Source organism: Ruditapes philippinarum, unplaced genomic scaffold (genome assembly GCF_026571515.1).
Source record: "Ruditapes philippinarum isolate M1 unplaced genomic scaffold, ASM2657151v2 ctg602_1_1_1_1, whole genome shotgun sequence".
NCBI lineage: Eukaryota > Metazoa > Mollusca > Bivalvia > Venerida > Veneridae > Ruditapes > Ruditapes philippinarum.
In genome coordinates this window covers 128,161-155,590 of record NW_026860197.1, presented here as the reverse complement: position 1 = coordinate 155,590, position 27,430 = coordinate 128,161, and the positions used below count along the sequence as shown (strand labels likewise).

The window sequence follows — 27,430 nt, the reverse complement described above, 5'->3', positions numbered from 1 at the left end:
AATTATATAGTTAACTAATATTTAACCACAACGCACATAAGTAATGTTAATTACATAAATCATAATATTAAATCAGTTTATCTTTTACCTCACTATTGAGGCAAGAATATACATTTCAATTATAATAATAATAATCCCATATTAAATAAGTCTTACCGAAACGAAACTATAAGACAGATAGTATGGCATTCGAAAATACATGATTATATAACTTATTTGTTATTTAAACGTTAGACAAAGGTATGAGACATATACTAACATATTTCTTATAAACTACATGTAAAATACAAATGATATCATTTCTTATGTTGATGCTTATTACAATATGATGATTGATATTACTTATAATTACATAAGCTTGAATAGCAAAAGCTATCTACAGGTTTATATTAATACCTTAATTGGCATATAGGATCGAATTTCGAATATTAAAAGCATTGTGGATAAATACTCCCAAGGTTTCAAAGACTATTATAATAGTTGTACATGTTAATGCAGCTGTACATAACGCAGGTCTAATGATAAATACGTCAGCAACGTCAATCTCGATTACACATGTGTTACAAATTGATTTTCTGATGTGTTAAAAATTGATTTTCTGATGTGTTAAAAATTGATTTTCTGATCAAACAAGAGGAACAATTTGAAGAACAACAAATCAATATTGAAGATGAAACCAAAGATGAGCCAATTAAGAAATCTAACGGTCCAATATCACAAAAATCTCTAGCAACAAAAATCATTATGGACAATTAATGACATTGTTCTTGTGCCTCAAATGGGGGCATTTATGGTAAAGGGAACCAAAGACAAAAATCACTCAGTGACATTATTTCCTAAAGAAACCTGCACGTGTCCATCTACAAGTAGGTGTTATCATATAATGGCTGCTATGATGGCAATAGGCATGCCATTACCAGAAGACAAGAAAGTTTACAATTAAACTCAATTAAGAAGAAATTGTCGACCTAAACAACAAAAAAAATGTGGAACAAAAAAGGAAGAAAGTGAGACACCGAAATGGAACAAACAATCAATCTGGACAGCACCAGACTCAGTAGTGAAATCTGCCCAAAAATGTGATATCTTTAACACACCAGTTCATGAAAATAACAAACAGACATTAAGACCTAACTCAGTTGTTAAGAAATCCTTGTTTGATGTGACACTTTCTCCGAAACCTTTAATTAACAGCACGCCAAAAACCCCTAGATCTATTTTAAAAAGTAAAAGCAGTAACATTTCAGAATCAGGTGGCAAGAAACGAAAGTTACAATTTTTAGATGAAACCAGTTTAAAAAAGCAAAAAATCAAAGCAGATTTGTCAGACATTAGTGAATTTAGTGATTTTGTGGAATTTGATAATAGTCGTGATGAAATTTATGATATGCCGGAATCACCAAAGTTAAATATTCAGTGGTGGATTGAAGAGTTACAATTAACAAATGATGACAAATCTGCACTTTTAAAAGGGGGAAAATTTAACTCTCATCATATGGAGGCTGTAAACAAACTACTAAGAAAACAAGTTGGCACTTCAATACATGGATTACAGTTGACTGAAAAAGTTCCTTTTTTTTAATGACACTGAAAATAGATGGATTACTAAATTGATCCTATTGAACAATCACCAGCATGTCAAATTCATCATACCCACAGTGACCACTGGGTAGTGTCCTTGTTCCATAATGACCAAGTTTACTTATTAGACAGTTTAGGAATTGAAAGAAATATAGACAAAATTATACCAGATGGCCTCAAAATACAACCCTTTTTATTTACGGTAGAAAATTAAATGTTGTCTCTCAATTTTTTTTTGAAAAAATAACTCTGTTTACTGGGGTTTATTTTGCAAAAAGCTTTGCATTCTTTTTGTTTAAGGAAAAAAAAATTAATGTATAATTTTTTGAACCAAAATTTTCCCAAAAAATCTGTTAAAATTGGTTTTAAAGTTTTTTGTAAATGTCCCCCAGTGTTTCAAATTAAGAATTTTTTTTGTGGGTTTTTTTAATAGGATTTTCTTTTTAAAATGAAAAATTTCATAAAAAATCAAAGAAAAATAAAATGAGAAAAAAGGGGACATTGAAAGGTCATATTTTGCACTAGTATTTTTTAAATTGTCACAGTAAAAAATAAAAGATTTTTTTTTTTATTTTCAAAACAAGGAATTTAAAACAATTAATAAAAAAAATTCTTTATTTTAGTAATTTTGGGAAAATAATTAAAAATTTAATTTTTGATTATTTCCTAATTTAAAATTTAAAAAACTACTTTAAATTTTAAAACAAAAAAAAAATTAAAATTTGTGTTATGCCCCTTTTTGTAAAATTAAAATTGGGATTAAGGGTTTTTAAAAAAATAAAAAATTTTTTAATTTTGTCAGGTGATTTTTATTCAAAAAAACTTTAAAAAACTGTCGTTTTTTGAACTGAAAAATTTAATTTTTGGGTAAAAATTGACCGTTGTAAAAAAGAAAGGGCAGTTTAAAAATTTAATGTTTTTTCTTTCCCAAAATTCTGGGAAAAAAGTGTCCCTTTTGTATTAAATACTGTTCCGTCCCCCTTGGTTTAAAAAGGGAAATTTATGTTGAAGAAAAATTTAAAAAATTTTAAATTTGGCCCATTATTGCGGCAAAAAGTTAAAATATGATCAAATTCAAAATGTTTTTTAAAATGAATTATATATTTTGCCTTTATTAGAAGATTGCAAATTCTATTATGTTCAGTAATTTTTTTTTTGGTAATAATTAATTAATTATTAATCAATAATTATTTTCTTTACTTTAAATTTATTATAGCTAATTCATGTATTGGTATGACCTTTTGTCCCTGGTATTGTTTATGACATTCATTATGATTAAAAGGTGTGAACCAATTAGTAATAAATGATCTGTACCTTGTTTATTGTTATTTCAAAGTGTCAATACATGTTGTATATTATGTTGTATGTTGTAATACCCTTGATATCGAAGATGAATATCATTTTGTTCTGGTTTGTCCTTGTTATAATAATATTCGTAAGACATATATAAAAAATATTTTTATGTTAGACCATCGATGTTCAAATTTATTCAGTTATTGCAAACTTCAAACAAGCTTTTATTGATGAATTTAGCAAGATACATTAAAGAAAGTTTGGCAATCAGAAATACTCTCTTAAATATTTGATTTTTTAACATCCTCTTGGAAAATAATTTTTTTTTTTTACAATTCTCATATATTATAACATCATGTTTGGTTGTGTAATCATGCATTGTTCTTAAATAATAAAGGTATTTTCTCTTATTTGATACATTATCATATGATATTTGTGTGTTAACATGTATAACTTTTAATGATACTGTTCTCTATCTAGAAAGAAACTGCTTAATAAGTATTTAGTTTTGCTGCTGGTTAACATCTATCCTTCGCCTTTATCGGGAGGGAGTTTTACTTTCAGTGGGATGGTTAGACTCACTGGGTAAAATATGGTATACAATATCCTGTGAGGTTGCCAGTAGTATTTCTATTACTGCTATGATTGAGAAAATATTTACTTATTACTCATAACAATGTACATTCTATTATATATTCTAAGTATCATATTGTACTTTGTGTTACCATGACCACGTGACGTGATAATTGTTTTATTTATCTATATGCATGACGATGTACTATGTACAAGTCTAAATAAAACGTATGTTCTGTTCTGTTCTATATTCAATTTGTTTATCTATGTGATATCTTGGTAAAACATCTTTAATGACAATGATATTTATAGTAATATTACCCTGTTTTATTCATTACTTACTTTTTTTATGTTTTAATATGTAAAGAACTAGCTATAGCTAATACAATAAAGATAAGAAAGATAAAAAAAAGCTTTGAAAAAAAATAATTTTGCAAATTTATAGAATTGTATGTAGCATGATATTTAACCTAAATAACAATTAAAAAAAATATTTTATCAAAACATATATTTGATTATAGATAAATTGATTATAAAGTTGCAACAAAATGTAAGGCCTACTTTATGTTTATTGTCTGCAAGTTCCTTCTTTGTGTATATTGTCTGCAAAATTGTTCTCTGTTTTACAACTGATCAACAGCACCATTGCCCATTCACACCTTTTGACCAGTTGACAAGGGATTAAACATCCCCTATATAATCTATATTGTCTGCAAAGTCTAAAATCCTTCTTTATTTAACTTGTCTGCAAAATCCCTCTATGTTTAACTTGTCTGCAAAGTCTGTCTGTATCTATCTTTATATAAATGTAGATATATATACAAACATATCTTTCACTGAGGAATTATTTAAAATGTTTTAATTAAATACTTCAAATTTGAAACATTTATGTCTGAGTACATGTTTTAATTTATTGTGTATTATATAGAATAGGGCTTGGATTATTTTTTAAATACTTTTTCTATATATTGAAAATTATTGTTATTGTTTGTTTAAGAAATAACATCGGCCTGAGAGGTGTATATCGGCTATTTAACACCGGTTTGGAGTTTTGATGCGTAGGAATTGACCACGAAGGCCGCATTTTTATTACACAGCTTGTCGCATCAAATTTTTTATTACACAGCTTACCAACTGATCAACAGCATAATTGTTTGACCTGTTGACAAGCTATATAATCTATATTGTCTGCAAAGTCTAAAATCCTTCTTTATTTAACTTGTCTGCAAAATCCCTCTATGTTTAACTTGTCTGCAAAGTCGTCTGCAAAGTATACCGTCCCCCTAACACTAAAGTTATCACATTTCCAACACTTTTACCAGGCCTTTGTCAAGTAAATGATTGCTAGCCATTAAAAAGAAGTTGAAATGCGTAACTAGTCACACGGACATTAGAATACAATAGATAAAGAGAAAAAGGTTAAGATATTTAGTGAACAGGTGTCTCCATACATCGCTGACAGGATAATGGAGGGTACGAAAATAATTAGAACGAATTAATAAAGGGGAACAACTCTTTACTTGCCGGATTAAATCAATAACGCAGATTAAATTAAGGTAAACTAATTGGATTCATCTTTAATGAATATTCTTTTCCTGTAAATGATTATTAATTCTAATGATTCACTTGTTTCTTGTGAGGTGACTTCCTTAGATACATATTTTGGGCATCTGTACAGGGACTGAAAAGTGGAATAGTTTTCGGATATTTTGAAAGTTTAACCTTGAAATCAAATCATTAACATGAATCAATATTAATCTCACTACAGCGTCATTAAGTCATTAGTATATCATTAATTGGAATGATTGTGAGTCATTGTTGAATGCTTTGTAAATTAAAGAAAACGTGTTTTTGAACATGGCAGCATGAATGGACCTAGCTTGGCGGCACGAAATACCCAAATATACCCAAATACACCCAAATATAGCAATATTTATTTTTGTTTGTATAAAACATAGATTATAATTAGAAATAGATAAATATTTATAAAAAAATATGACTTAGCCTGCTATAACTTTCATTCATTCCTATAAGATGTAAGAAAATAAAGTTGTGACATTTGCTTATCTACTATATAATATAGGTTCTTTATGAATGTACTTGCAATTTTAAATCAAGTATGATATTTGTTGTCTACACTTACATTTTTTTGGTGTAATTTTGTTGAAATTTCATATCATATACAAGTGTCCATGTTATTAAAAAAAATAATAGCTTTAATGGAGTACATATACTGTATTTTGGTTCAAAACACAATGATAGGAAAATGTATAGTTGGGTATGTTTGATAATATCTTAGTGAAAGTGTATATTGTATTCATGATTAAAACAGCACTTTTTTAGTATTAAACATTTATTTTTAGTATAATTGGGCAATATTTGGGTATATTAAGGCAATATTTGGGTATATTTGGGTATTTAGTGCTGCCCGTCTTTCCCAGCAAACAAAAGACGTTGTACCAACGTTGTACTGACGTTAGACCCTGACGTTGGATAAACGTTGGCAGAAGGTTGGATTTGAAAGTTTTTTAGACGTCAGAATCCGACGTCTATACAACGTCATAAAATGACCCTTATCCAACCTTATCTGACCATAATCCAACCTTTTCTGACCATTATCTGACCATAATCCAACCTTTTCTGACCATTATTTGACCATAATCCAACCTTTTCTGACCATAATCCAACCTTATCTGACCATGATTTAACCTCATTTCAAACTTTTTGGAATATGATTTTTTCATTTTAAGCTCATTAGTAGGGTAAACAAATAAGCATTCTTATAATTTTAACAATTTATTTGCAATACGAATCACATGTACAAAACAATAAATGTGGTACTATAACAAATGTAACATTAACATAATGTATTTTGAACTATTAAACTTGACAGTATGTACGTAAATAACGCTTCATGTATTAAATAATCATGTTTTAGATATACAAAATTCTTCATAAACATTAACACTGACATTTTTTATGGTTAACATTCATGCATGTTTTTCTTTTATCACCAAGGCTTATTTCCGACTGAACCGATCACCCTGAGGTTGGGATTTTCCAATCATCTATCCAACTCACTGATTGTATATTTTTCTTTGTACTTTTTGTTCTGAATGTTAAATGGAACAATATTGTGAATAATTTGATATTACTACAAATCAATGTTCATATATCTCAATTAGCATTCTTCTTTCACCTCCACTATGGCGATCTGGGGCATACTTTAAAGTTTAAGCATATCATAATCTGAACCTTTACCGTCTCCAACCTGAGATATCATCATTCACACTATCTGAAATTTAAAAATAAATCAAATAATCACTTACAATTGCAAGAAATTAATCACTTTTACATATTACAAATAAATGAAATTCTGACAAAACTCTCCAACTACTTTAACAAAAGAGGCTTATTTTTTATTTACTTTAGTTTTAACCATGTAGTTTCATGTACCTATATATCCATTGATTTTGATAAAAATGGCTTCGTGATCAATGTAATATTTTTAATATACCTGTCACAAAATCTTGTGTTTTTTCTTCTTCTTTTCCTCTTAATAATTTTATCTTCCTCCTCTGAACTTTCGACAGTTGTTGAATTTATCATAATTTTCACAATCTCTGATATTCACTGAAAGACAAAACAATATTACGATTATCAAAGCACGTTTACGAAAAAAAAAACCTGATAAAATCTTCACATTTAATTTTCATTAAGTATGACCTGAAAATTTAGTAAGAAATTACGATTTTTGCCTGCGCAAAATTTAATATGAAACTGATATTTTTTATATTTATTATAATTTATATAAATGCTACAACATCAAAGAAATTCACATGTTACTGTCATTTTTATAGATATAATATCTCTGCCCAGCATGATCCGATCTGCTAAGAGTATAAAGGACAGACTGGCTGAGGGTACAAATGTTTTATGATATGAGCATATAACTTGTTTCACTATATTTGATAAGCAGGCTAATTAACAAACTATTATTTTTATTGATTTATAACCTTGATAATGTGTTTACTGACTGATAATATGTTGTCTTATTACATTAATGAAAAGATAAGTAGTCGAAAACAATGTGGTTTCAGATATATCTTACCAAAGTTGTATCATTTGTATCATTTACATGGATAAAATGCCATGAATCATAATCATAATATAAGAAACACTATTAAAGTATGCTCATGGGTAAAATACTTCAATTTAACAACCTGTAGTTACACAACTACACAGACATCAAAATCAAACTGTGCGTGAGACCCTACAGTTATCTGATACATGTGTAAATGACTGGCCCCTCATAAAAAAAATCATGTTGATAAGAAATAAGAGGAAATTTTATATGCCAGCATTTGAATAATAGAGTCTAATTAACGTACTGCATTAAACCTTTTATTGATTTCAATTGCTAGTATATTTTACCATTACCATTGATTATGCAAAAAAAAATTTAGCAATGGCGATATAGTGTGGGAAAAAATGATCCGATAACACAAATTGTTCTAAAGCAAATAATAAAGTGCTCTAACGAGGAAACGAAAATATTTATCTCGCGAAATCATGTGAATTTAAGTTTTACCAGTCAAACTTTACAATGATCAATTAACCGTCGAATCCATGCAAACATGCGGTAAATAAGCATTAAAAACAGTGTATAAAGTTTGCCTACCTTTTTCTATTTGTTTGGAATATACAACTTTGTCTGTCAACCCGTCGTTTTTGTCCGCCAATACAATTGAATTTCAAATCCGATAATACTCCAATTCGAATTTACTAGATTATTTACCACTATTAAATGAAGCCCACAAAAATGATTACAACTTCTTTGTTAATTATTTAACAATCTTCTTTCACTAATTCGAGGAGATAAGTTATTATTAAAAAGAAAATAGAGCAAATATATATTATACTGATCTGCGGCTATCCATTTACCGAGCGCCACCTATCGAATATCGTACGGTAGCCACCCACGTGACACTGTTGTTGTTTTGATTAGGCAAATAAATTTATAATTTTCCCTTTCTAAAGAAACTTAAAATTCTCACTGTTTATGCTTATATTTATATATATTGGTTTTATAAATTAAATTTACCAATTGTCAGATTACCGACCAAAATCCGACGTCGGGTCGACGTCAAAATGAAACGATTGTTAGACGTCGGGGTTTCAACGTTGGTTTGACGTTGTGTGAAGGTCGCCGACGTCGCGACCAATTTTCAACGTTGATCCAACGTTGAGTCAACGTCGGGTGTTTGCTGGGTTAGCGTACCCGTTTATACACTATGACATGACATGAATAGACAGACCCGTAGGGAAAGTCCACCAATAATTGTGCCAGGAATCAGACACGCTCGTATTCATTCATCAAACATGCCATGAAGTAATGTGAAGCATACCTTGATAAAACTATATATAATCTGTTGATAAGCCAAGGATGGACAAATATTAATCTTAGTACAAACATAAACTACCTAATAGTTTCTGACAGGAAAAAAATTCAGCACTTGGCCGCCATATTGCCAAAATGTTTGATCACGTGATTACAAGATTGACCTTTACGAACCCATGCGCTTCCAACATTTTTATAAATTACTTTTTTTGAAAAAGGTGATTTACTGACTTTTGTATTCAATAATATAATCATATTTAAGTACTAAAAAATTAATGAAAATAAATAAAAACATTATCTTGAATTATAAATATTGAAATCATGTCAACAAAGATGTTCGAAATATAGTACACGACTCTACTCTAATCGGTTCCCATGAATGACGTCATAGGAAGTCTCGTGTGGCACCTAAATGTCATGGCCGACTGTACTCGGCGTAATTGATGTTTTGCAGTTAAAATAGGCAATTTTAATGACGGTATTAATATTTTGATACATTAAATGGTATAGAACAATATTAAAATAATTGTTTTATTGCAAAATGCACAAGAATTGATTGGGACAAGGGTATTTGCAAGTGAAAAATAAGGTTAAATCAACTTATGTTATTGAACTTATTCTGGTTAGGTTTCGTAATGGGCCTAATCCAAAACTTTAATGCCCCATCAGATGAAAAACAAAAATATTAAAAAGCGGCTTTTAAAGTTTTGGAAGCCAGAACTAGAATGAACCATACATGTTTTTGATAGATTTAATTAGGTTTCTGTGTGTTAATGTATAATTTTGGTGGGTTATTTTGTGTGTCTCAAAGTAATGAAGTACATGTATTTATATCCTGTTTCTTTGTATTAATTAACCCTTAAAGCTTTATACTTTTGGCATTTTGCTTTGAATTTAGAACAGTCTATTTGAGTTTTAAAATGTTTTATTTACGAATTAAATCAAATAAAGAAAATACAGTATTATATATAGCCTTGTCAAAATGCAGGGAAGTGCAGGATGGCCTGCACTTTATACAGACAAAGGCTAATCACTTGCGGTTCCTTTAGGCCCTGTCATACTAGACTGCAATGTCATGCTGTTTTCATGGCATTGATTAATTCAACAAAGCGCCACAAGATGGCAAGAAAAATCTGATATTTTCGATGACCTGGAGACTCAAAAATGTCTTCACAGCATCCTCACAGTGATCATGGCATTGCTATGGAGTATCCACGCTGTGTAATGTGTTCTTACGTCATTTTAATTGGCAGTTGTCTGCGTTCAGATTAAGCTTTTATTGCGTTCTTTGCGCTTTTACAGCGCTCTCATTTGCGGAGCTAACACTGCGCTAAAATAGTAAAGCTCCATAATAGCGCCGTGCACACACAGTGTAAACGCAGCAAAGACGCCACACAATCTCTGTACAAGCAGGCCTGCGTACAAGTGCTGTGCCATACCACTCCTGTTGCATTGTAGGAGATGCTACCGAGTTGCTAAGGGCCATTCTTACCTTGCGATCTCACTTTGCTCTTATCAGAATGTTGAGTGACACATTTGTTTTGAGCATTCTATGCAATACCACTGCAGTGCTGGGGCAATACTTGCAAATTTACTGCGCTCACCTCGGCGTTCTGAATAATTAGTGTATAAAACATTATTTTTGGTACTTATATTAATTGCAGGCAAAACATCTTTTATTGGCTGCTCAAAAATCTAATTTGCATAATTTATTTTCTTACTACTTATGCCTAATACTGTGCATTATCCATTTTAACAGCTCCTAATTTGCACAAAATGTCCCTGTCACACTGTATACTGACAATTTTTATTGCTCCTTGTATGCCTCTGTGTAGAAAGCATACACCGAATCATGAAAAAAAGTCATGTACAATGTTAATCACCCTGTCAAATATTCTGATGACGAAATAGACATGTTATTTTTACACTTCATCAGCAAAAGCTTGCGTGAACTTGAGTGACCTTGAGTGACAATTTGCACACCTGTCAGATTATACTGTAACTTACAGCATTTCTTTAAATAGCAACACTTTTTTTTCAGTTAACAAATTTTGTTCAGATAAAAGCCCTGGGGTCAAAACTGGCCCTGCCCCAGGGGTGTCATTGTTTTTAACTATATGTGTATAGTAAAAACTTAAAAATCTTCTTTTAAAAAACCCAATGAGTTAGAGGCTAAGAGCTTAGATGTTTAGCATGAAACATCTTCTTATGGGTGTCTACCAAGTTTGTTCAAATAAAAGCCCTTGGGTTAAAATTGGCCCAGCTCCGGGGGCCTATATACAGGTGAGCGACCTCAGGGCCATCATGGCCCTCTTGTTTTATGCTTCAGTTAAAATTTCTACATGTTATTTTATATAATTTTAAATATTAAAGTTTCTTGACATTGTAACTCAAAATTTATTTTGTAAACAAACAAGAACATTTAGAAAATGATGATTGTTTCAGACGTATAATGCACAAATTTAACAGACTATTGTTGCTTTTTGCAGAAGTTTGTAAAATGTTGTTTTGTTTTACGTAAAAATCTATAGATTTAAAATATTTTGCACAAAATCTTTGTTGTTTAGGTGTATGAATAAAATATGTCAATTCTGACCAATTTTAACACTATTCACATAAAAATTTGCCATTACCGAGAAATAAGTGATGACGCGGAATTAGTGATGTTGAGTATATATTAAAAGCATATACTAAATATTAAGAGCTTTTCATTTCAAACTTGATAAACATGTTCACTGTCATGATATGACAACATTTCAGAAGGACACTGAGATAATCTTTAAATTCATTTTTGTAAAGCTATGCTCATTTTACTTATTTTTTCTTCTTCTAAGGTCAGTTTCTAAAAAACTGTCGAAGTTAATCATTTTAAACTTGGAATACTCCTTACATTTTTAAATTGGAATGCATTTTTAAAGGGATGACAACTATAATATTTTTTATCAGTTATGCCCCTTTTTAACTTTGAATTTCTTGGTCAACTGTTTAGATCAACTTCAGGTATATTTCTCAAACAATATCAAAGATATTCTGATTCACTTTAAACCCTGAATGTTTGTTCACTAGAAAATTTGAATGAATTTGTAAGGGGCAAATATTATCCTGAAAGCAGTTTTGTTAAAATATTTTCCTTTTTTACTTAAAATATTTGCCTTTTTCTAAAAAAAGAAGATTTCAATTCAAAATTGTATTTGTTGACTTTAATTTTATTGAACTATCCAGCATTGAGAAAAGTGGAGTATGCTTTTAGCAGACAGGTATTATTTTGTACTTTGATACTATAATCCTTTACTCTTTAATTGGACCATTCCAGATTTAAAATTTGGTAAGTGTATTACATAATTTTAGCTGCTAAAGGATTACTGTAAGGTCAAAATTTTTCTTTGTTTTTGTTGTTGATGTTTTTTTTTAACAAAATCCGACAGGTTTTAATCTTATAATCCCTATTAATATTTGAATTGTTACGGTTATTATCTATAGAAATACATTGTAGTTTCAAGTTATTAAAATAAACTAACAATTTTTAAACACATTGACTGCTGTCTGCAAACAAATTATGTATCTTTTTGTATACCTTTAATGTATTGTTTGTAAACATTAACATAAGGAATGATTTTTATCTTGCTTTAGATGGTACAAGGTATTTGTAGTGTTAAGACATCTATCTAGTTAAGATAAGAAGTCAAGATTAGGTCAGATGTTAAGGTATGATACATGTATATGTATTTGTACCATTTTAACAATATGTTAGTTAAGTCATTGAAGAGAGATAGTCATTCTTCTATTATATACATATACATGTAGTCAGGGTTTCGTTTCAAAAAAAAAGATATAGCATTAAATTATATAAATTGGATAATGATAATATTGTATATACAAATCAAAAAGATGGCTGAAGTTTTTTTAGGTTTGTCTGAGGGGGACCAATCATAAAAATTTAAATTTAGCTTTTTTTATGAAGTTAATACGGAACAAAAACAGCAACAAAATCATATTATGGATTTATAGTTTAAATTGAAGGAAATATACAAAAGGGGTACTAGATTAGAAACACAATTTTCATTTGTCATACAAGAAACAAATACAACAATTATCTGGCCTAGTGCATGGAATATATAATGTTGATGATAACATATGATTTTTATGTCCGCATATATTGTTGTGTATTACAGATCATAAAGGTTACAAGTTGAATACAGTGTAGATAAGTCAGCTGAGATCTAGTGTCGTAAAAAGTGTTAATGGATACTTCATTTATGTAAGTATACTCCGGTGATCAGTAGACTTTGATCATACATTAATTACATCTCTTTTAGCCCTTACATGTATAAAAAAAATGGTTTTATAAACATCAATTTTTTCTGAAGAGGACCAACAGTCAAAAGCTAAAGAAAAACAATTGTTAAAATTTATTTAAACTGATTATATAGCCCTTAGTATATTAATTATAGCTATTAAGGTATATAAATTAAAGCTAAGGTTGTAAACCTTTTACCCCATGAGCATATTGCGAAAAAATGGCCATTTTCATTGAAAAGCCTCCTGTTACAAGTTCAAACTGCTATAAAACTATGAAAAATGCTTCAATACTGATGAAACTAAAAAATGGCACATATGTTCACTAAACCATAACCTCTTATCTTAAATTTCCTGTTACCATGGCAATGGGGGACGTCTCAAAATTGCGAAAAATCACTATTTTGCATTGTTTTTTTCCATCAAAACTAATTTTAAAGTGCTGCAGCTTCTCAATGCATATTTGAGATCGAGTAAAAGGCTTTTCATCGTTGGTTACACGTCACCTTAAGATCGAGCTGAGGCCATTTTAGCCTGTAAAATTTTCTTGGCGATGAGGGGGACTACCGCCCCCCTTCAAACCCCCCAAAATAAAAAACATTTCTCAAATGAAAAACAGTGTTTGGGGCCCTAAATAGGGCATTTTTTCACTGTTTGAGGCCTCAAAGTGGGTTGGACAATAAGCTGTCAAAACACGTCTATATGAGGAAAAACTCAAAAGGTTAATCAACAAATTATTCAACTTAAAAAGTTCCTGTTTCTAAGTGGGGAATTACAAAGACATAGCTTCTGTGAATTTAAAATAAATTCCTCTGCAGTCTTGTGTCGGAAATATCAAGGTGTCTCCTGATCATGAATGCGTTCAGGTGTGGTTGATGTGTTTAAAAAAGTCTTGACAAGTGTCTTCTCATTCTGCAGATAAAGAGGAAATTTTGTCTGTCAGCAACATCTCATAATGTTAAGTATTTCATATTTTATTTTGCTAAAAGCAATGAGATATTGTTAAGGGTCTCTTTCAATATTTGGTGCTAGAGTTATGAACCTTGTCAAATAAGATGTGGTTAATGATAAGAAACATATATTTGAAGTATGAAGCATTTTATTATGATGTAACATCATTTGCATTATACAACATAGTGTAAAGACATGCTAAATGTTAGCATTACACTGAAGGCATCAATGAAAAGATTATTCTTTTTCACTTTAAAAGTCTTTTTTTGAGTATGTGATAGATAGAATATTATATTTGTTTGGGTACATTACTGAATTTATTGAACTTTTTCTTTTTTCTTTTATTTTTCAATCATAATACATATAAACATTCAAATGATAGTAACTAAATACATTAAAGGATAATTTCAGATTAATTAATTCAAATAATGACAAGTATATTTGTATCTTAAGATCTTCTAATAAAACGTTTTTGAAAGAAGAAAAGGAGTGCTAAGAAGTGCTTATTGTACGATAAAGTGCATAATAACAATAAGTATGAGTGAGAGAAAAGAATTTGTATGTAAAAAAGGAAAGATAAATAGAGAATGAGAGAAGAAGAAAAATGCAAAAAGATAGAAAAGATAAAGGTCAGTTACAAAGTAACAAGTTAATAGTTATTAAAAAAAAGTAAAAGAAAAAAGAAAGAATGGACTAGTCTATGGATTAAAGTGAATAAGAACTGGAGATTGTTTCCTTTTCTGTGTGTATATGCATATTTATATGTCTAAATTGTGTGGTTTTGGGTCTTTAAAATATTAAGTTTTACTGAAATTTGACAATTTTTCTTAAAAAATTTGTAGATTCTCTTGTATTAACGATATTTCTTTTTCAATTCTAATCCTATACAATGTATGTGAGAAATGGCATTAATTTTTCAAAAGTGGTATAATTTTGCTATATTTCATTTTAAGTATGAAGTATTTACACAGAAATTTGATAAAATTTACAGTGTTATGTTTACCTAATATACCAAAACATACCTGGGTTAGGCTTAGAGGTATTTTATAACCTTTAGAGAGTAAAAATGTTTGAATTTTGTTCCAGAAAACTTGTGTTAATTGACATTCCTATATTAAATGTTCAATAGATTCTATCTCGATAGAACAAAAATCATGCAAGTTGCTAGATGATAATTTGCTTTTAAAGGTATTTATTTGTTGGCACAAAATGCATTAAAAATTTGTATTGAAAACAATAAAGATTGGTGTCGATTCACTGCGTCAGAGCTTCAAGTTGCTGTCAGTTAATTATTTTTATGCCATATAAATATAATTGTTCCAGTTTGTTGATACAAAACAATAAAATCATCAAAAAATACACTTTCGTTCTTAGTCTCTTTCTATAGTTTAATTTATAGAAAGAGACTAAGAACGAAAGTGTATTTTTTGATGATTTTATTGTTTTGTATCAACAAACTGGAACAATTATATTTATATCACATAAAAATAATTAACTGACAACAACTTGAAGCTCTGATGCCAGTGCATTGTCATTATAAATGTGTGATTGGTTTTTCAACAATTATAGCAATGCATTCATTTGTAGTTTATACAGAAACTGATTTGGTGACTTGTTTTTTTTTCAAGTTTTTCTTTTTCAATGTCTTCTTTATTCCAATAGAGAAAATGCATTGAAATGTTTTCTTTAAGGCTCTTTGTTATAGCTTATATTAATTGGTGATATTTTAAATAATCTTGTGTATCAAGATTTACAATTTGATCTGCTGTTTCAGATTGATAAAAGGCGTTTGTACGAAAATCATAGAGTTGGTCTATATAATTTATGAAATTATGCCTTTTTCATGTAATCTATTCCAGTAAATTGTATTTTGGTGTAATTTAATCTCAGTTGTTGAATAAAATAATATTATCCAACTCGTTCAATAAATTCAGTATTGAACTTACACTCATTCAGTATCCTTTATATACATGTATGCTTCTTCATGAATGTTTCAGACCAATTCCGAAGGTTATAAATGGCAGTATAGCTGGGTTAGTTGGTGTAACATGTGTGTTCCCGATAGATTTAGTTAAAACTCGGTTACAGAATCAACAACTTGGGCCAGGAGGTACCCCTCTGTATAACAGTCTGTAAGTTTTGTACCTTCCATGTTTGTTAGTTAGGGAATAGATATCAATTTTGAGTTTATTGTTGTAGAATAATGCATGATCTGAGTTCAGATGCGTAGTAAAATAACCATGACTGAGTGATTATTAACAAAGCATTTTAATGAAACTGTGCATTGTTATACTATAATGCAAAAACAATTATAATTATCTACTTCCATTCTCTTTATTGAGGTTCTGCATGTAACTTTATGTTTGATTAATCACAGAAGATATTCATTTAAATCTTCACATATCATTAAGTGATCATAATGGTAGGTCATTGACTTACACTAGAAATTCTTATCAAAGATATTTACTAAATAATTAAACCCCTTGTGAACTTCATAGTTAAGGTTTTCCTCAAAATAGGCGACATTAAAATAGAAACAACAGTATTATGTTATGTGTGAAATGTACGTAATTGAACATAACCCATGATTATATTTCAGATTTGACTGTGCAAAGAAGACATTCAGAAATGAAGGATTCTTTGGAATGTATAGAGGTAAGAAAATATTGAATAGTTGTTAAATGGAAATGATTCTTTAGTTCTCACAACTGTGCCTTTGAATCCTACCAAGTACATATGTACAAATGTATGTTAAGAATTTCATGAAAAAAAAAAAAACCCAAACTTTAACAGCTACCTTACAAAAATGCAGTACTTCTGCATGTACATAGGTGCTTCCATAAAGTGTTGAATGAAGAAATAATTTGAAGGATTTTTCTACATCAATAAAGCATAGGAAATACCATATGTTATTATCTCATCTGTATAGAAGGAAAAGTTGGGCTATTATAATCGCTGCAGCATAATTTGCTGTCGCTGTTGTGCAAAAACATTAATGTAGCCCATTATTCGAACATTCTAAAAGTTATCAACATGAAATTTGGAATACTTGCTTATTATTACAAGGTGCAGTTGTTGGACAAGTGGCATAATTCTGAAAGCAATATTTTTGGAGCTGTGCCCCTTTTTAGCTTAGAATTTTCAACAGATAAGCATTAAAACCACATGTGATGCTCTTGTTTTATATCTGCCATGACAATTGAGGAGTATGTTCTGGTAAACATGTTTTACATCTGTTCAAAAATAAAAATGAAATTATAGATCCATATTGTCCATGTTTTTATCTAAAGTGTGTTTGGCATAAATGTCATGTTGTACTTTTTTAACTAATGAGTAAAATGATTACAGATATGAAACCAGAACTTAGTTTTGACACACTATTGAGATTCTTTTTGTACATTGATAGTATGGTTTATTGTGTCGCCTCTACGGCGTAGTGGTGACATATAGGGATTACTTTTCTGTCGTCTGTCCGTCCGTCACAAAATTGTCCGAACTACTCCTCATAAACTACTGGTGCAATTTCATCCAAACTTTACAGGAATGATCAGTACCAAGTCTATTTGTGCATATTGTCAGCATTTTCCGGTTCAATGATTTTTGTCAGAGTTATGGCCCTTTAATAATTTTTATTTTTAAAGTTTGTCCGGACTACTTCTCTTATACCACTAATGCAATTTCAATGAAACTTTACAGGATTGATCTGTAGCTCAAGTCCTTGCGCATATTGCACAGGTTTTCCGGTTGAATGATTTTTGGCCGAGTTATGGCCCTTTGATAAAAAGGTGTTTTTGTTTCTGTGTGTTGCCAGATACACAAAAGCTTGTCCGGACTACTCCTCATAAACTACTGTCGCAATTTTATCCAAACTTTACAGGAATGATCAGTACCAAGTCTAGTTGTGCACTGTTCATCTGTCTGTCCGTCTGTCACAAAACTTGTCCCAACATGAAATTGGCCATCATGAGGCGACTCACTGATCGCTCTTGTATATATTTCAGGTTCAGGTGTGAATCTTTTACTGATTACACCAGAAAAAGTCATCAAATTAGTAGGCAATGACTTCTTCAGACATGTGTTGAAGAATGACCAGTAAGTTTTACAAATGTTATTCTAAGAAACAAAATTTATTGAGTGTTTTGTTCAATAAAACTTATCTTTACTTTATATCACTTTAAACAGTAATAGTGATTATCACAGGGCTATGTTAATATAGTTTTAAGCCATATGAGGATAGATGCATGCCAGGTTTCAGTACCATGAGGTTTGTCAATATACTATAATGGTAGCTGATCAGTCCGAGTATTTTGATAATAATGCTCCTAGCTGCAACAAGATTTGAACAGTTCCAAGATCAAAGCAAGAAAAGTTTATTATATTTGGAGAAATCTGAATAAAAATTATGATAACAATACTGATATAGAATATTGATTAAAGGGGTGATGGAATCATATCTATATGAAAATTTTACTTTCTTGCATATCAGACTGGTGTTTCTGTTAGTTTTACCATGCCAGAAATGTCATCTGGCATGGTGCCAGATGAGTCACATGCTATACAATGGCATGCTTAGGATGACATAATTTTACTGTTATGAATGAAGTTGTAATTTCATACGCTGTTGTAAGAAAATAGTTACAGGTGTAATGACATAAATTTCCATGGAAAATTGTTTTATTAAGGTAAAGAATTTAAAATATGATGGAATATGGTAGAATATGCAAGAAAAAATATCTAACACAAGTTTATGGTTCTCATCAGAATATCTATCCCTTGGAAGCCCACCAATAAGCGGGTCCCGTTGGGATGGATATTCTGATCCAAAAAGCAACATATGACAGATATTATTAATCTTAATTACTGTATTGTGTGTACATGAACATCTAAAATGGAAGCAAATGGATGTCAATACTTGAGCATTAACTGTGCACAGGTATAACAATATCTAAAATTAACCCCCATCATACACTGAAAAATGATAATTTTCCTATGTGAGATAATCAATATATGGCAGCAGCCTGCATTATAAATGTAGACATTAAGTCAATTACATATTAGATCTTTTATTAATCAACCTGTAAAGAAATTTATTCTATTGAAATGCATACTTAAAGATATATTATGCTCAAATTAGATATTTGAAAAAGAAAACTCATAAATATTATAATCTCTTTGGAAATGGAAAAGAAACATCTTTTGAATCCACACTGAGAAATATGTTACACTTTAAACTCTACACATTAAAAAATATTTTACCAAAAGATGAGCATAGTATATCTTTAAATGCCCATTTTTTTCATTCATTAAATGACTTTAATGAAAGGCCTTTACTTATGTGTATGCCCATTACACAGGGTAATGACCAGAAACAAATAAAAAAAAATGTAAAATCCTAGATGAAAAATGCACATTTGAATATTATAGAAATTATCATTTATGCAGCTGTCTTTTATCATGTAGTATACCATTGATTATAGGCCAAAAAGTATTTAGTTATGGGTTCTTGCCCTTAAATTTTATCTTTTTTTTTTTTAGCTCACCTGTCACAAAGTGACAGGGTGAGCTTTTGTGATCGCTTTTCGTCCGGCGTCTGTCCGTCCGTCGTCCGTCCGTCCATCCGCCCGCCCATAAACTTTTACTTTAAATGACATCTCCTCATAAACCACTAAGCCAATTTCATCCAAACTTCACAGGAATGTTCCTTTGGTGGTCACCTTTAAAAATTGTTCAAAGAATTTAATTCCATGCAGAACTCTGGTTGCCATGGCAGAAAAAACTTTAAATATCTTCTTTTAAAAAACCATAAGAGCTAGAGCTTAGATATTTGGCATGAAACATCTTCTAGTGAGTGTCTACCAAGTTTGTTCAAATAAAAGCCCTGGGGTCAAAATTGGCCCCGCCCCGGGGGGTCATTGATTTTCCCTATATGCATATAGTAAAAACTTAAAAAATCTTCTTTTAAAGAACCCAAAGAGCTAGAGCTAAGATATTTAGCATGAAACATGTTCTAATGGGTGTCTACATAGTTTGTTCAAATAAAAGCCCTGGGGTCAAAATTGGCCCCGCCCCGGGGGGCTTTGATTTTCCCTATATGCATATAGTAAAAACTTAAAATATCTTCTTTTAAAGAACCAAAAGAGTTAGAGCTAAGATATTTAGCATGAAACATATTCTAATAAGTGTCTACCAAGTTTGTTCAAATAAAAGTCCTGGGGTCAAAATTGGCCCCGCCCCGGGGGGTCATTGATTTTCCCTATATGCATATAGTAAAAACTTAAAAAATCTTCTTTTAAAGAACTCAAAGAGCTATGGCTAAGATATTTAGCATCAAACATGTTCTTATAGGTGTCTACCAAGTTTGTTCAAATAAAAGCCCTGGGGTCAAAATTTGCACCACCCCGGGGGTCATTGATTTTCCTTATATGTGTATAGCAAAAACTTAAAAAATCTTCTTTGAAAAACCCAAATAGCTAGAGTTAAGATATTAAGCATGAAACATCTTTTAGTGAGTGTCTACAAAGTTTGTTCAAATAAAAGACCTGGGGTCAAAATTGGCCCCGCCCCGGGGGGTCATTGATTTTCCCTATATGCATATAGTAAAAACTTAAAAAATCTTCTTTTAAAGAACTCAAAGAGCTATGGCTAAGATATTTAGCATCAAACATGTTCTTATAGGTGTCTACCAAGTTTGTTCAAATAAAAGCCCTGGGGTCAAAATTTGCACCACCCTGGGGGTCATTGATTTTCCTTATATGTGTATAGCAAAAACTTAAAAAATCTTCTTTGAAAAAACCCAAATAGCTAGAGTTAAGATATTAAGCATGAAACGTCTTTTAGTGAGTGTCTACAAAGTTTGTTCAAATAAAAGACCTGGGGTCAAAATTGGCCCCGCCCCGGGGGTCATTGATTTTCTTTTATATGTGTATAGCAAAAACTTAAAATCTTCTTTGAAAAAAACCAAATAGCTAGAGTTTAGATATTAAGCATGAAACATCTTCTAGTAAGTGTCTATAAAGTTTGTTCAAATAAAAGCCCTGGGGTCAAAACTGGCCCGGCCCCAGGGGTGTCATTGTTTAACTATATGTGTATAGTAAAAAAACTTTAAAAAAAATCTTCTTTTAAAAAGCCCAATGAGCTAGAGCTTAGATGTTTAGCATGAAAACATCTTCTTATGGGTGTCTACCAAGTTTGTGGCAAATAAAAGCCCTTGGTTTAAATTGGCCCTGCAACGTTGGGGGGGGGGGGTTGGGGGGCCTATATACAGGTGAGCGACCTCAGGGCCATCATGGCCCTCTTGTTTAAATATTTATTGCATTTTGAGTATACCTCAAATAAAATCCATCATCAACCTCATATTTGTTACTGAAGAAGAATGGGAAAGAATGAATGAATGAAGTTAAAGCTTAATGAGGGTCCATCCGCCCTTTCGGGCACAAAATGCAGCTTGCGCTGTCGAGTACGGACCCCGGACATGTCACCAGTCATGTCCTTAAAGAGTTGGCCTGCCTTTCAAGCCGTCTAACCATGCTAGGGGCTCACGCACCCTAGCACACCGTCCTCGTCGACCCAAGCGCCTACTTTGTACGGCAACTTCCCTACACCGGCAGCTGGTCCGCAGTTGTTGACGAAGTAGTGGGGTTCCATAGTTAACGCCCACGGAGGAGGCGGTTTAAGTTGTCTACCAGCCAAGCTGTAAATCTTCTGCGGATGCCCTGTGCCTTCTCAGCAACGTGAACGCTCCGAGGGGAAGTGAGAAGGAATGGGAAAGATAGTTTCTGTTATTGTATTATAATGTCACCAAAATGAAAGATCAAGTATAAAAAAAACAAAAAACACATGGCCCTTTGTTCACTGTGAGGGTCAGAATAAAGATCAGGATCAAAGTTCAAAACTTATAAATTCACTAATGCTTACTCTCTTGGATTTCATTCCATATTAACTCCTTCAAACTTTCTTGAAATAGCAGGTTTATGAAATTTAAGAACAGACACATTTTTTACAGTTGATCCAAAAATTGATTTGATCCTAAAATTGATCTTTAATTTGATCAAATTATTCTTATATTTTGTATTGTCATTCCTGAATTTTACCCCAAAAATAGGATTAGGTCTTTGCAAATCAGCATTTTTTATACATTTTACTGTATGAACCGTATCATTTAAGCCAAATATATTCAATTTTAGTTTTATAAAGTAATGAAATTATGATCATTTGATCTTGATTTTTCTTTGTGAACACAAGGCCTGGGTACATGTATAAATGATCGTGTGTGTGATTTCTGACCAAACTATCTAATGAAGATGATTTTATTTTCTCCAGGAATGCATTGACAATACCCCGGGAGCTACTGGCTGGCGCTGGGGCTGGAATGTGTCAGATTGTAATTACAACACCGATGGAGCTTCTTAAAATACAGTTACAGGATGCTGGTAGAAGTGGTAGGTCATTTTGATCTTACATAGATGTACATGTATAAAAATATTTTTAAAAAAATATTGAGTAAAACTAGATAGAAATTCTTTTTTCTTTTCTAGATAAACATGAAATTTATAGAATGATAAAAGGTATGAAATCATTAATGTTTACTTACACCTGCTCATATTTTAGACTGAATGACACAAATATTTCAGTTACTTATGCAAAATGAGAATTTGTGCTGTATAAGAATTTTTCAAACTGTTATTAACATACATATGTATTTGTATTACAGTTAAGAAAGGCTGTTTTTCAGGCTGTAATAAAATTACTGTCCCAAGCAGGGGAAGACATTAGATTTTGAATTAAGAATTGAGGATTTACATTGTGTAATCACATACAATAATCACATATAATAATTGAGGATTCAGCTCAAGTACTAACTGAAAGCAGTTTCCGCAACTATATCTCTTTAATAATTGTGCTTTAAAAATAGGTTTGAAACTTGGAATAGGGTGAATACTGGTCTTTAAGTTGAAAAAGATGTGTGCCATTCGATAAACTGAGGCTGTTGCTCCCAGAAAATTGTAATTTTGTATGCCTATTTGACATATTATTGTACTGTCTATATTATAATTTCATGACAGCGCGAGTTGACATGGCAGCTGAAGGTGATGCTGTAGCAGGTAAAGTTAAAGCTCCAAGACTCTCTGCTACACAGATCTCATTGGAGTTGATCAAGAAAAAAGGCTTGATAGGATTGTACCAGGGTTGTGGGGCCACCTTGCTTCGAGATGTCACATTCTCCGCTATATATTTCCCATTGTTTGCCAATCTTAATGCAATGGTAGGTGCAATTCAGTAGTTTCAAATATAAGTCTAATTCAATCACATACTTTGTCATTGTGAATTTTTGAAGCAAAAAAAAAAACCAACTGTTGTCTGCATAAATATAGCCTATCAATATCACATTAGACAAAAAATGCCAACATGTTTTTGTTGTTGTTGTTTGTTTTTTTACTTGAAAAATCAAATAACAGCCAGGATTGTATGTATATTCAAATACATTCTTTAAAAGTATGGTTGCCAGTACTTGAGAAGTTGCCCTTAATAAGCTTAGGGTTTTTTTGGTTAAAGCCCAAAAGATTTTATTTAGTATAAAGCCTTACATTGAGGGTCTCCAAGAATAGAAGACTATATGCTGTGTTATAGTGAAGACATTAGGATAACAATAAGTCAGTTGTATGGGAATAAAATAATTGATTTATGATCAGCGAATTTTATATATTTTAAGGGTAAAAAACGAGAGGGAAGTAACCAGGCAGTGTTTTACCATTCTTTTATATCTGGTTGTGCAGCAGGCTGTGTAGCTTCCTTTAGTGTTAATCCATTTGATGGTAAGTTAATTCATTTGATGGTAAGTTAATCCATTTGATGGTAAGTTAATTCATTTGATGGTAAGTTAATTCATTTGATGGTAAGTTAATCCATTTGATGGTAAGTTAATCCATTTGATGGTAAGTTAATTCATTTGATGGTAAGTTAATCCATTTGATGGTAAGTTAATTCATTTGATGGTAAGTTAATCCATTTGATGGTAAGTTAATCCATTTGATGGTAAGTTAATCCATTTGATGGTAAGTTAATTCATTTGATGCTAAGTTAAATACATTTGATGCTAAGTTAAATACATTTGATGATAAGTATATTCATTTGATGGTAACTTAATTCATATGATTTTAAACTAATCTATTTGATAGCAAGTTAATCCATTTGATGGTACACATGTAATTTAATTAATTTGATGGTAAGTTAATTCATTTGATATGGTAAGTATGTTCATTTGATGATAAGGTAATCCATTTGATTTTAAGTTAATCTATATGATAGCAAGTTAGTTGATTTGATGCTTATTCAATCAATTTGATGGTAAGTTAATTAATTTGATGGCAAGTTAAGCCATTTGATTGTAAGTTATTAATGGCAAAAATATTTTTGCTTTGTTAGGGTGTGGATTGTCAAGTCAACAATTTCTGCAGATTTTTAAACTTGCAGAACTTACAGCAATATTAATGTTGTTTATTGTGTACCATAGTTTATCCACCTAGTAGATAAGGTGTTTGCCTATCCTGATATACCTATCAAATCATGGAGTGTGAGTTTTAGGTCACACTGGGGGTCATGACCATGTTTCAAATTTGGTCGTATGACACAACAAAGTAGTGGTTAGTTTGAGGAAATAAACTAAAAAATGGTTCGAATATGCTAAGAGATTTCATTTCAGTTAAGCTAACTTAAGATCTTTATTAAGAAGAAAAAATCAATAAGTTTTAACAGGTGTATAAAAAATATGCTAAATTTTTCACAGATGTGCAAAAAAGCTTTTTTCGGGATTTTCTCCTTTTTTTTTTTTCAAAAAAAAGGCGAACAAGAATTAAAGTTATGCAGATGACATAATTCAACAAAGTTTGTTGATTGTCAGGTTCAGGATCTCTTGTTTATCATTATTTTCAGTTGTAAAAACAAGGTTACAGACAATACACAAAGGTCATGGTGAACAGACTTATGATGGTATAGCTGATTGTTTCAGGTTAGTTTAAGAAAAAGTATTAACGCTTTGGTTGCAAGAACTTTAATTATATGTAATTATTATTATATTATAATTTGATGAAATTACAATAGTTTTGCTAGAGAGATTTCTAAAATGCATAGGAAATACTATACCTGATGGCTACATAAGGTTTAAAACACCTGAATGTTTATAAAAGAAAATTTTAATTCCACTATTGGGGCATCTGTGGCCGAGTGTTTGTTGACTTCAAACCAAACTACCAGTTGTCCTACTTACATGCCAACTCTTGCCACCTTGTGTCATCCTCTACCAGTAAAACTTTAAAGTTAACATAGTTATGATCTTCAAAGTGATGGTGTGACTTGAAATCAAACTACCCCCCAACAAAATAATAAATGCTTTCTATGAAATCTGTAAAAGTATTGTTATATGTTTAATTCATTTATTTTTATACTTACAGAAAGGTTTACGCCAACGAGGGACCAAAGGCATTTTTTAAGGGAGCCTTGTGTAGGATTCTGGTTATAGCACCGTTGTTTGGTATAGCACAGACAGTTTATTATCTCGGAGTGGCGGAATATTTACTTGGATACCCACGCCAGTAGAATGGTACAAGCATATGGTACAAGGTTACAAGGAATGGACTGTGTTCAATATTTTATGACACAAGCAGGGTCCAAAGTGATTATCTTGAGTTGGGGAAGCAGTCTGAAATTTTGTCTTTCTCTGATTGGCTGTTTCCTATTTACAACTTGAAATTAACCAATCATTGAGAAGCATCTTAAGACTGGTTCCTCTAATTCACAGCACAGATCTGAAGTACCGACATTGTTAAGTTTTTTTTTGTGTTGTTTTTATTTTCTCACTCGCATATTATTCGCTTGCTACATAACTTTTATTATTATTTTGTGAAACTGAATTTGTTAAAAATGATAATTTGATATCATTTTTACCAGATGTTTTATATGTAAACTTGTTTGTGGATTCGAATTAACATACATGTATGGCATAAGTTGTTAAAACCACTGTACATGTTTTAAGTGGTGTATTTGATTGTCTTTTTGCAGTCAAAGAACACATTTAAATATTTTGAATGAATAAAATATAAATCATATGAGAAATATTTGTGACAGAGAAAGTTTATATGTTATATTAAAAGGGAAGTAACTGTTCAACCAATGGTAGCTGTTTAAAATGTTTAATTTTTAGCTCACCTGAGCTTGCTCAGGGTGAGCTTTTAGGATCGGTGAATGTCCGTCGTCCGTCGTCCGTCCGGCCGTCCACAATTGCTTGTGAACACTCTAGCGGTCGCATTTTTGCCTCAATCATCATCAAACTTGGTCAGGATGCTTATCTAGTTGAAAGCTCGGATGAGTTCGAACATGGGTCATCTCGGATGAAAAACTAGGTCACAAGAGCTAAAAATAGAAAAACCTTGTGAACACTCTAGAGATCACATTTTTGACCCAATCATCATCAAACTTGGTCAGGATGTTTGTCTAGGTGATAGCTCGGATGAGTTCGAACATGGGTCATCTCGGATGAAAAAGTAGGTCACAGGAGCTATAAATAGAAAAACCTTGTGAACACTCTAGTGGTCACATTTTTGAACCAATCATCATCAAACTTGGTCAGAATGCTTGTCTAGTCAATTGCTTGGATGAGTTCGAACATGGGTCATCTCTGATGAAAAACTAGGTCACAGGAGCTAAAAATAGAAAAACCTTGTGAACACTCTAGTGGTCACATTTTTGACCCAATCATCATCAAACTTTGTCAGGATGCTTGTTTAGATAATAGCTCAGATGAGTTCGAATATGGGTCATCTCGGATGAAAAACTAGGTCACCGGAGCTATAAATAGAAAAACCTTGTTAACACTTTAGCGGTCACATTTTTGCATCAATCATCATCAAACTTGATCAAAATGCTTGTCTAGGTGATAGCTCGGATGAGTTCGAACATGGGTCATCTCGGATGAAAAACTAGGTCACAGGAGCTAAAAATAGAAAAACCTTGTTAACACTCTAGTGGTCACAATTTTGACTCAATTGTCATCAAACTTGGTCAGGAAACTTGAATAGGTCATTGCTTGGAATAAATCGAACATGGGACATCTCGGATGAAAAACTAGGTCACATGAGCTAAAAATAGAAAAATCTTGTTAACACTCTAGTGGCTACTGTTGTGATCCAAATATTCTGTTAATTGGTCTGAAAGTTTTTTTTGATGATTTCTAAGTCAAGATCAAACATGGGTCATCTTGGATGAAAAACTAGGTCACACCGCCCAAATATGGAAAAACCTTGTTAACATTCTAGTGTCACATTTTCGACTCGATTATCATCA

General features: G+C 31.3%; 1 protein-coding gene and 1 long non-coding RNA gene across 2 annotated transcripts; one reads left to right on the top strand and one right to left on the bottom strand.

Annotated features, from left to right (window-relative positions):
* The first annotated feature begins 4,918 nt into the window (after positions 1 to 4,918).
* On the top strand, positions 4,919 to 26,490 carry LOC132759210 (mitochondrial glutamate carrier 1-like). The gene is made up of 10 exons (XM_060750942.1): positions 4,919 to 5,003; positions 13,021 to 13,106; positions 16,093 to 16,227; positions 16,695 to 16,750; positions 18,097 to 18,187; positions 22,415 to 22,533; positions 23,158 to 23,357; positions 23,805 to 23,907; positions 25,025 to 25,100; positions 25,543 to 26,490. The coding sequence occupies exons 2-10, from the start codon at positions 13,090 to 13,092 to the stop codon at positions 25,685 to 25,687; spliced, it is 942 nt and encodes a 313-aa protein (XP_060606925.1). The 5' UTR covers positions 4,919 to 5,003; positions 13,021 to 13,089; the 3' UTR covers positions 25,688 to 26,490.
* On the bottom strand, positions 5,887 to 8,713 carry LOC132759214 (uncharacterized). The gene is made up of 3 exons (XR_009629681.1): positions 8,129 to 8,713; positions 6,965 to 7,080; positions 5,887 to 6,742 (listed from the first exon to the last, which is right to left on the bottom strand). It is a non-coding gene; the product is annotated as an uncharacterized LOC132759214 (long non-coding RNA).
* Positions 26,491 to 27,430: the final 940 nt, after the last annotated feature.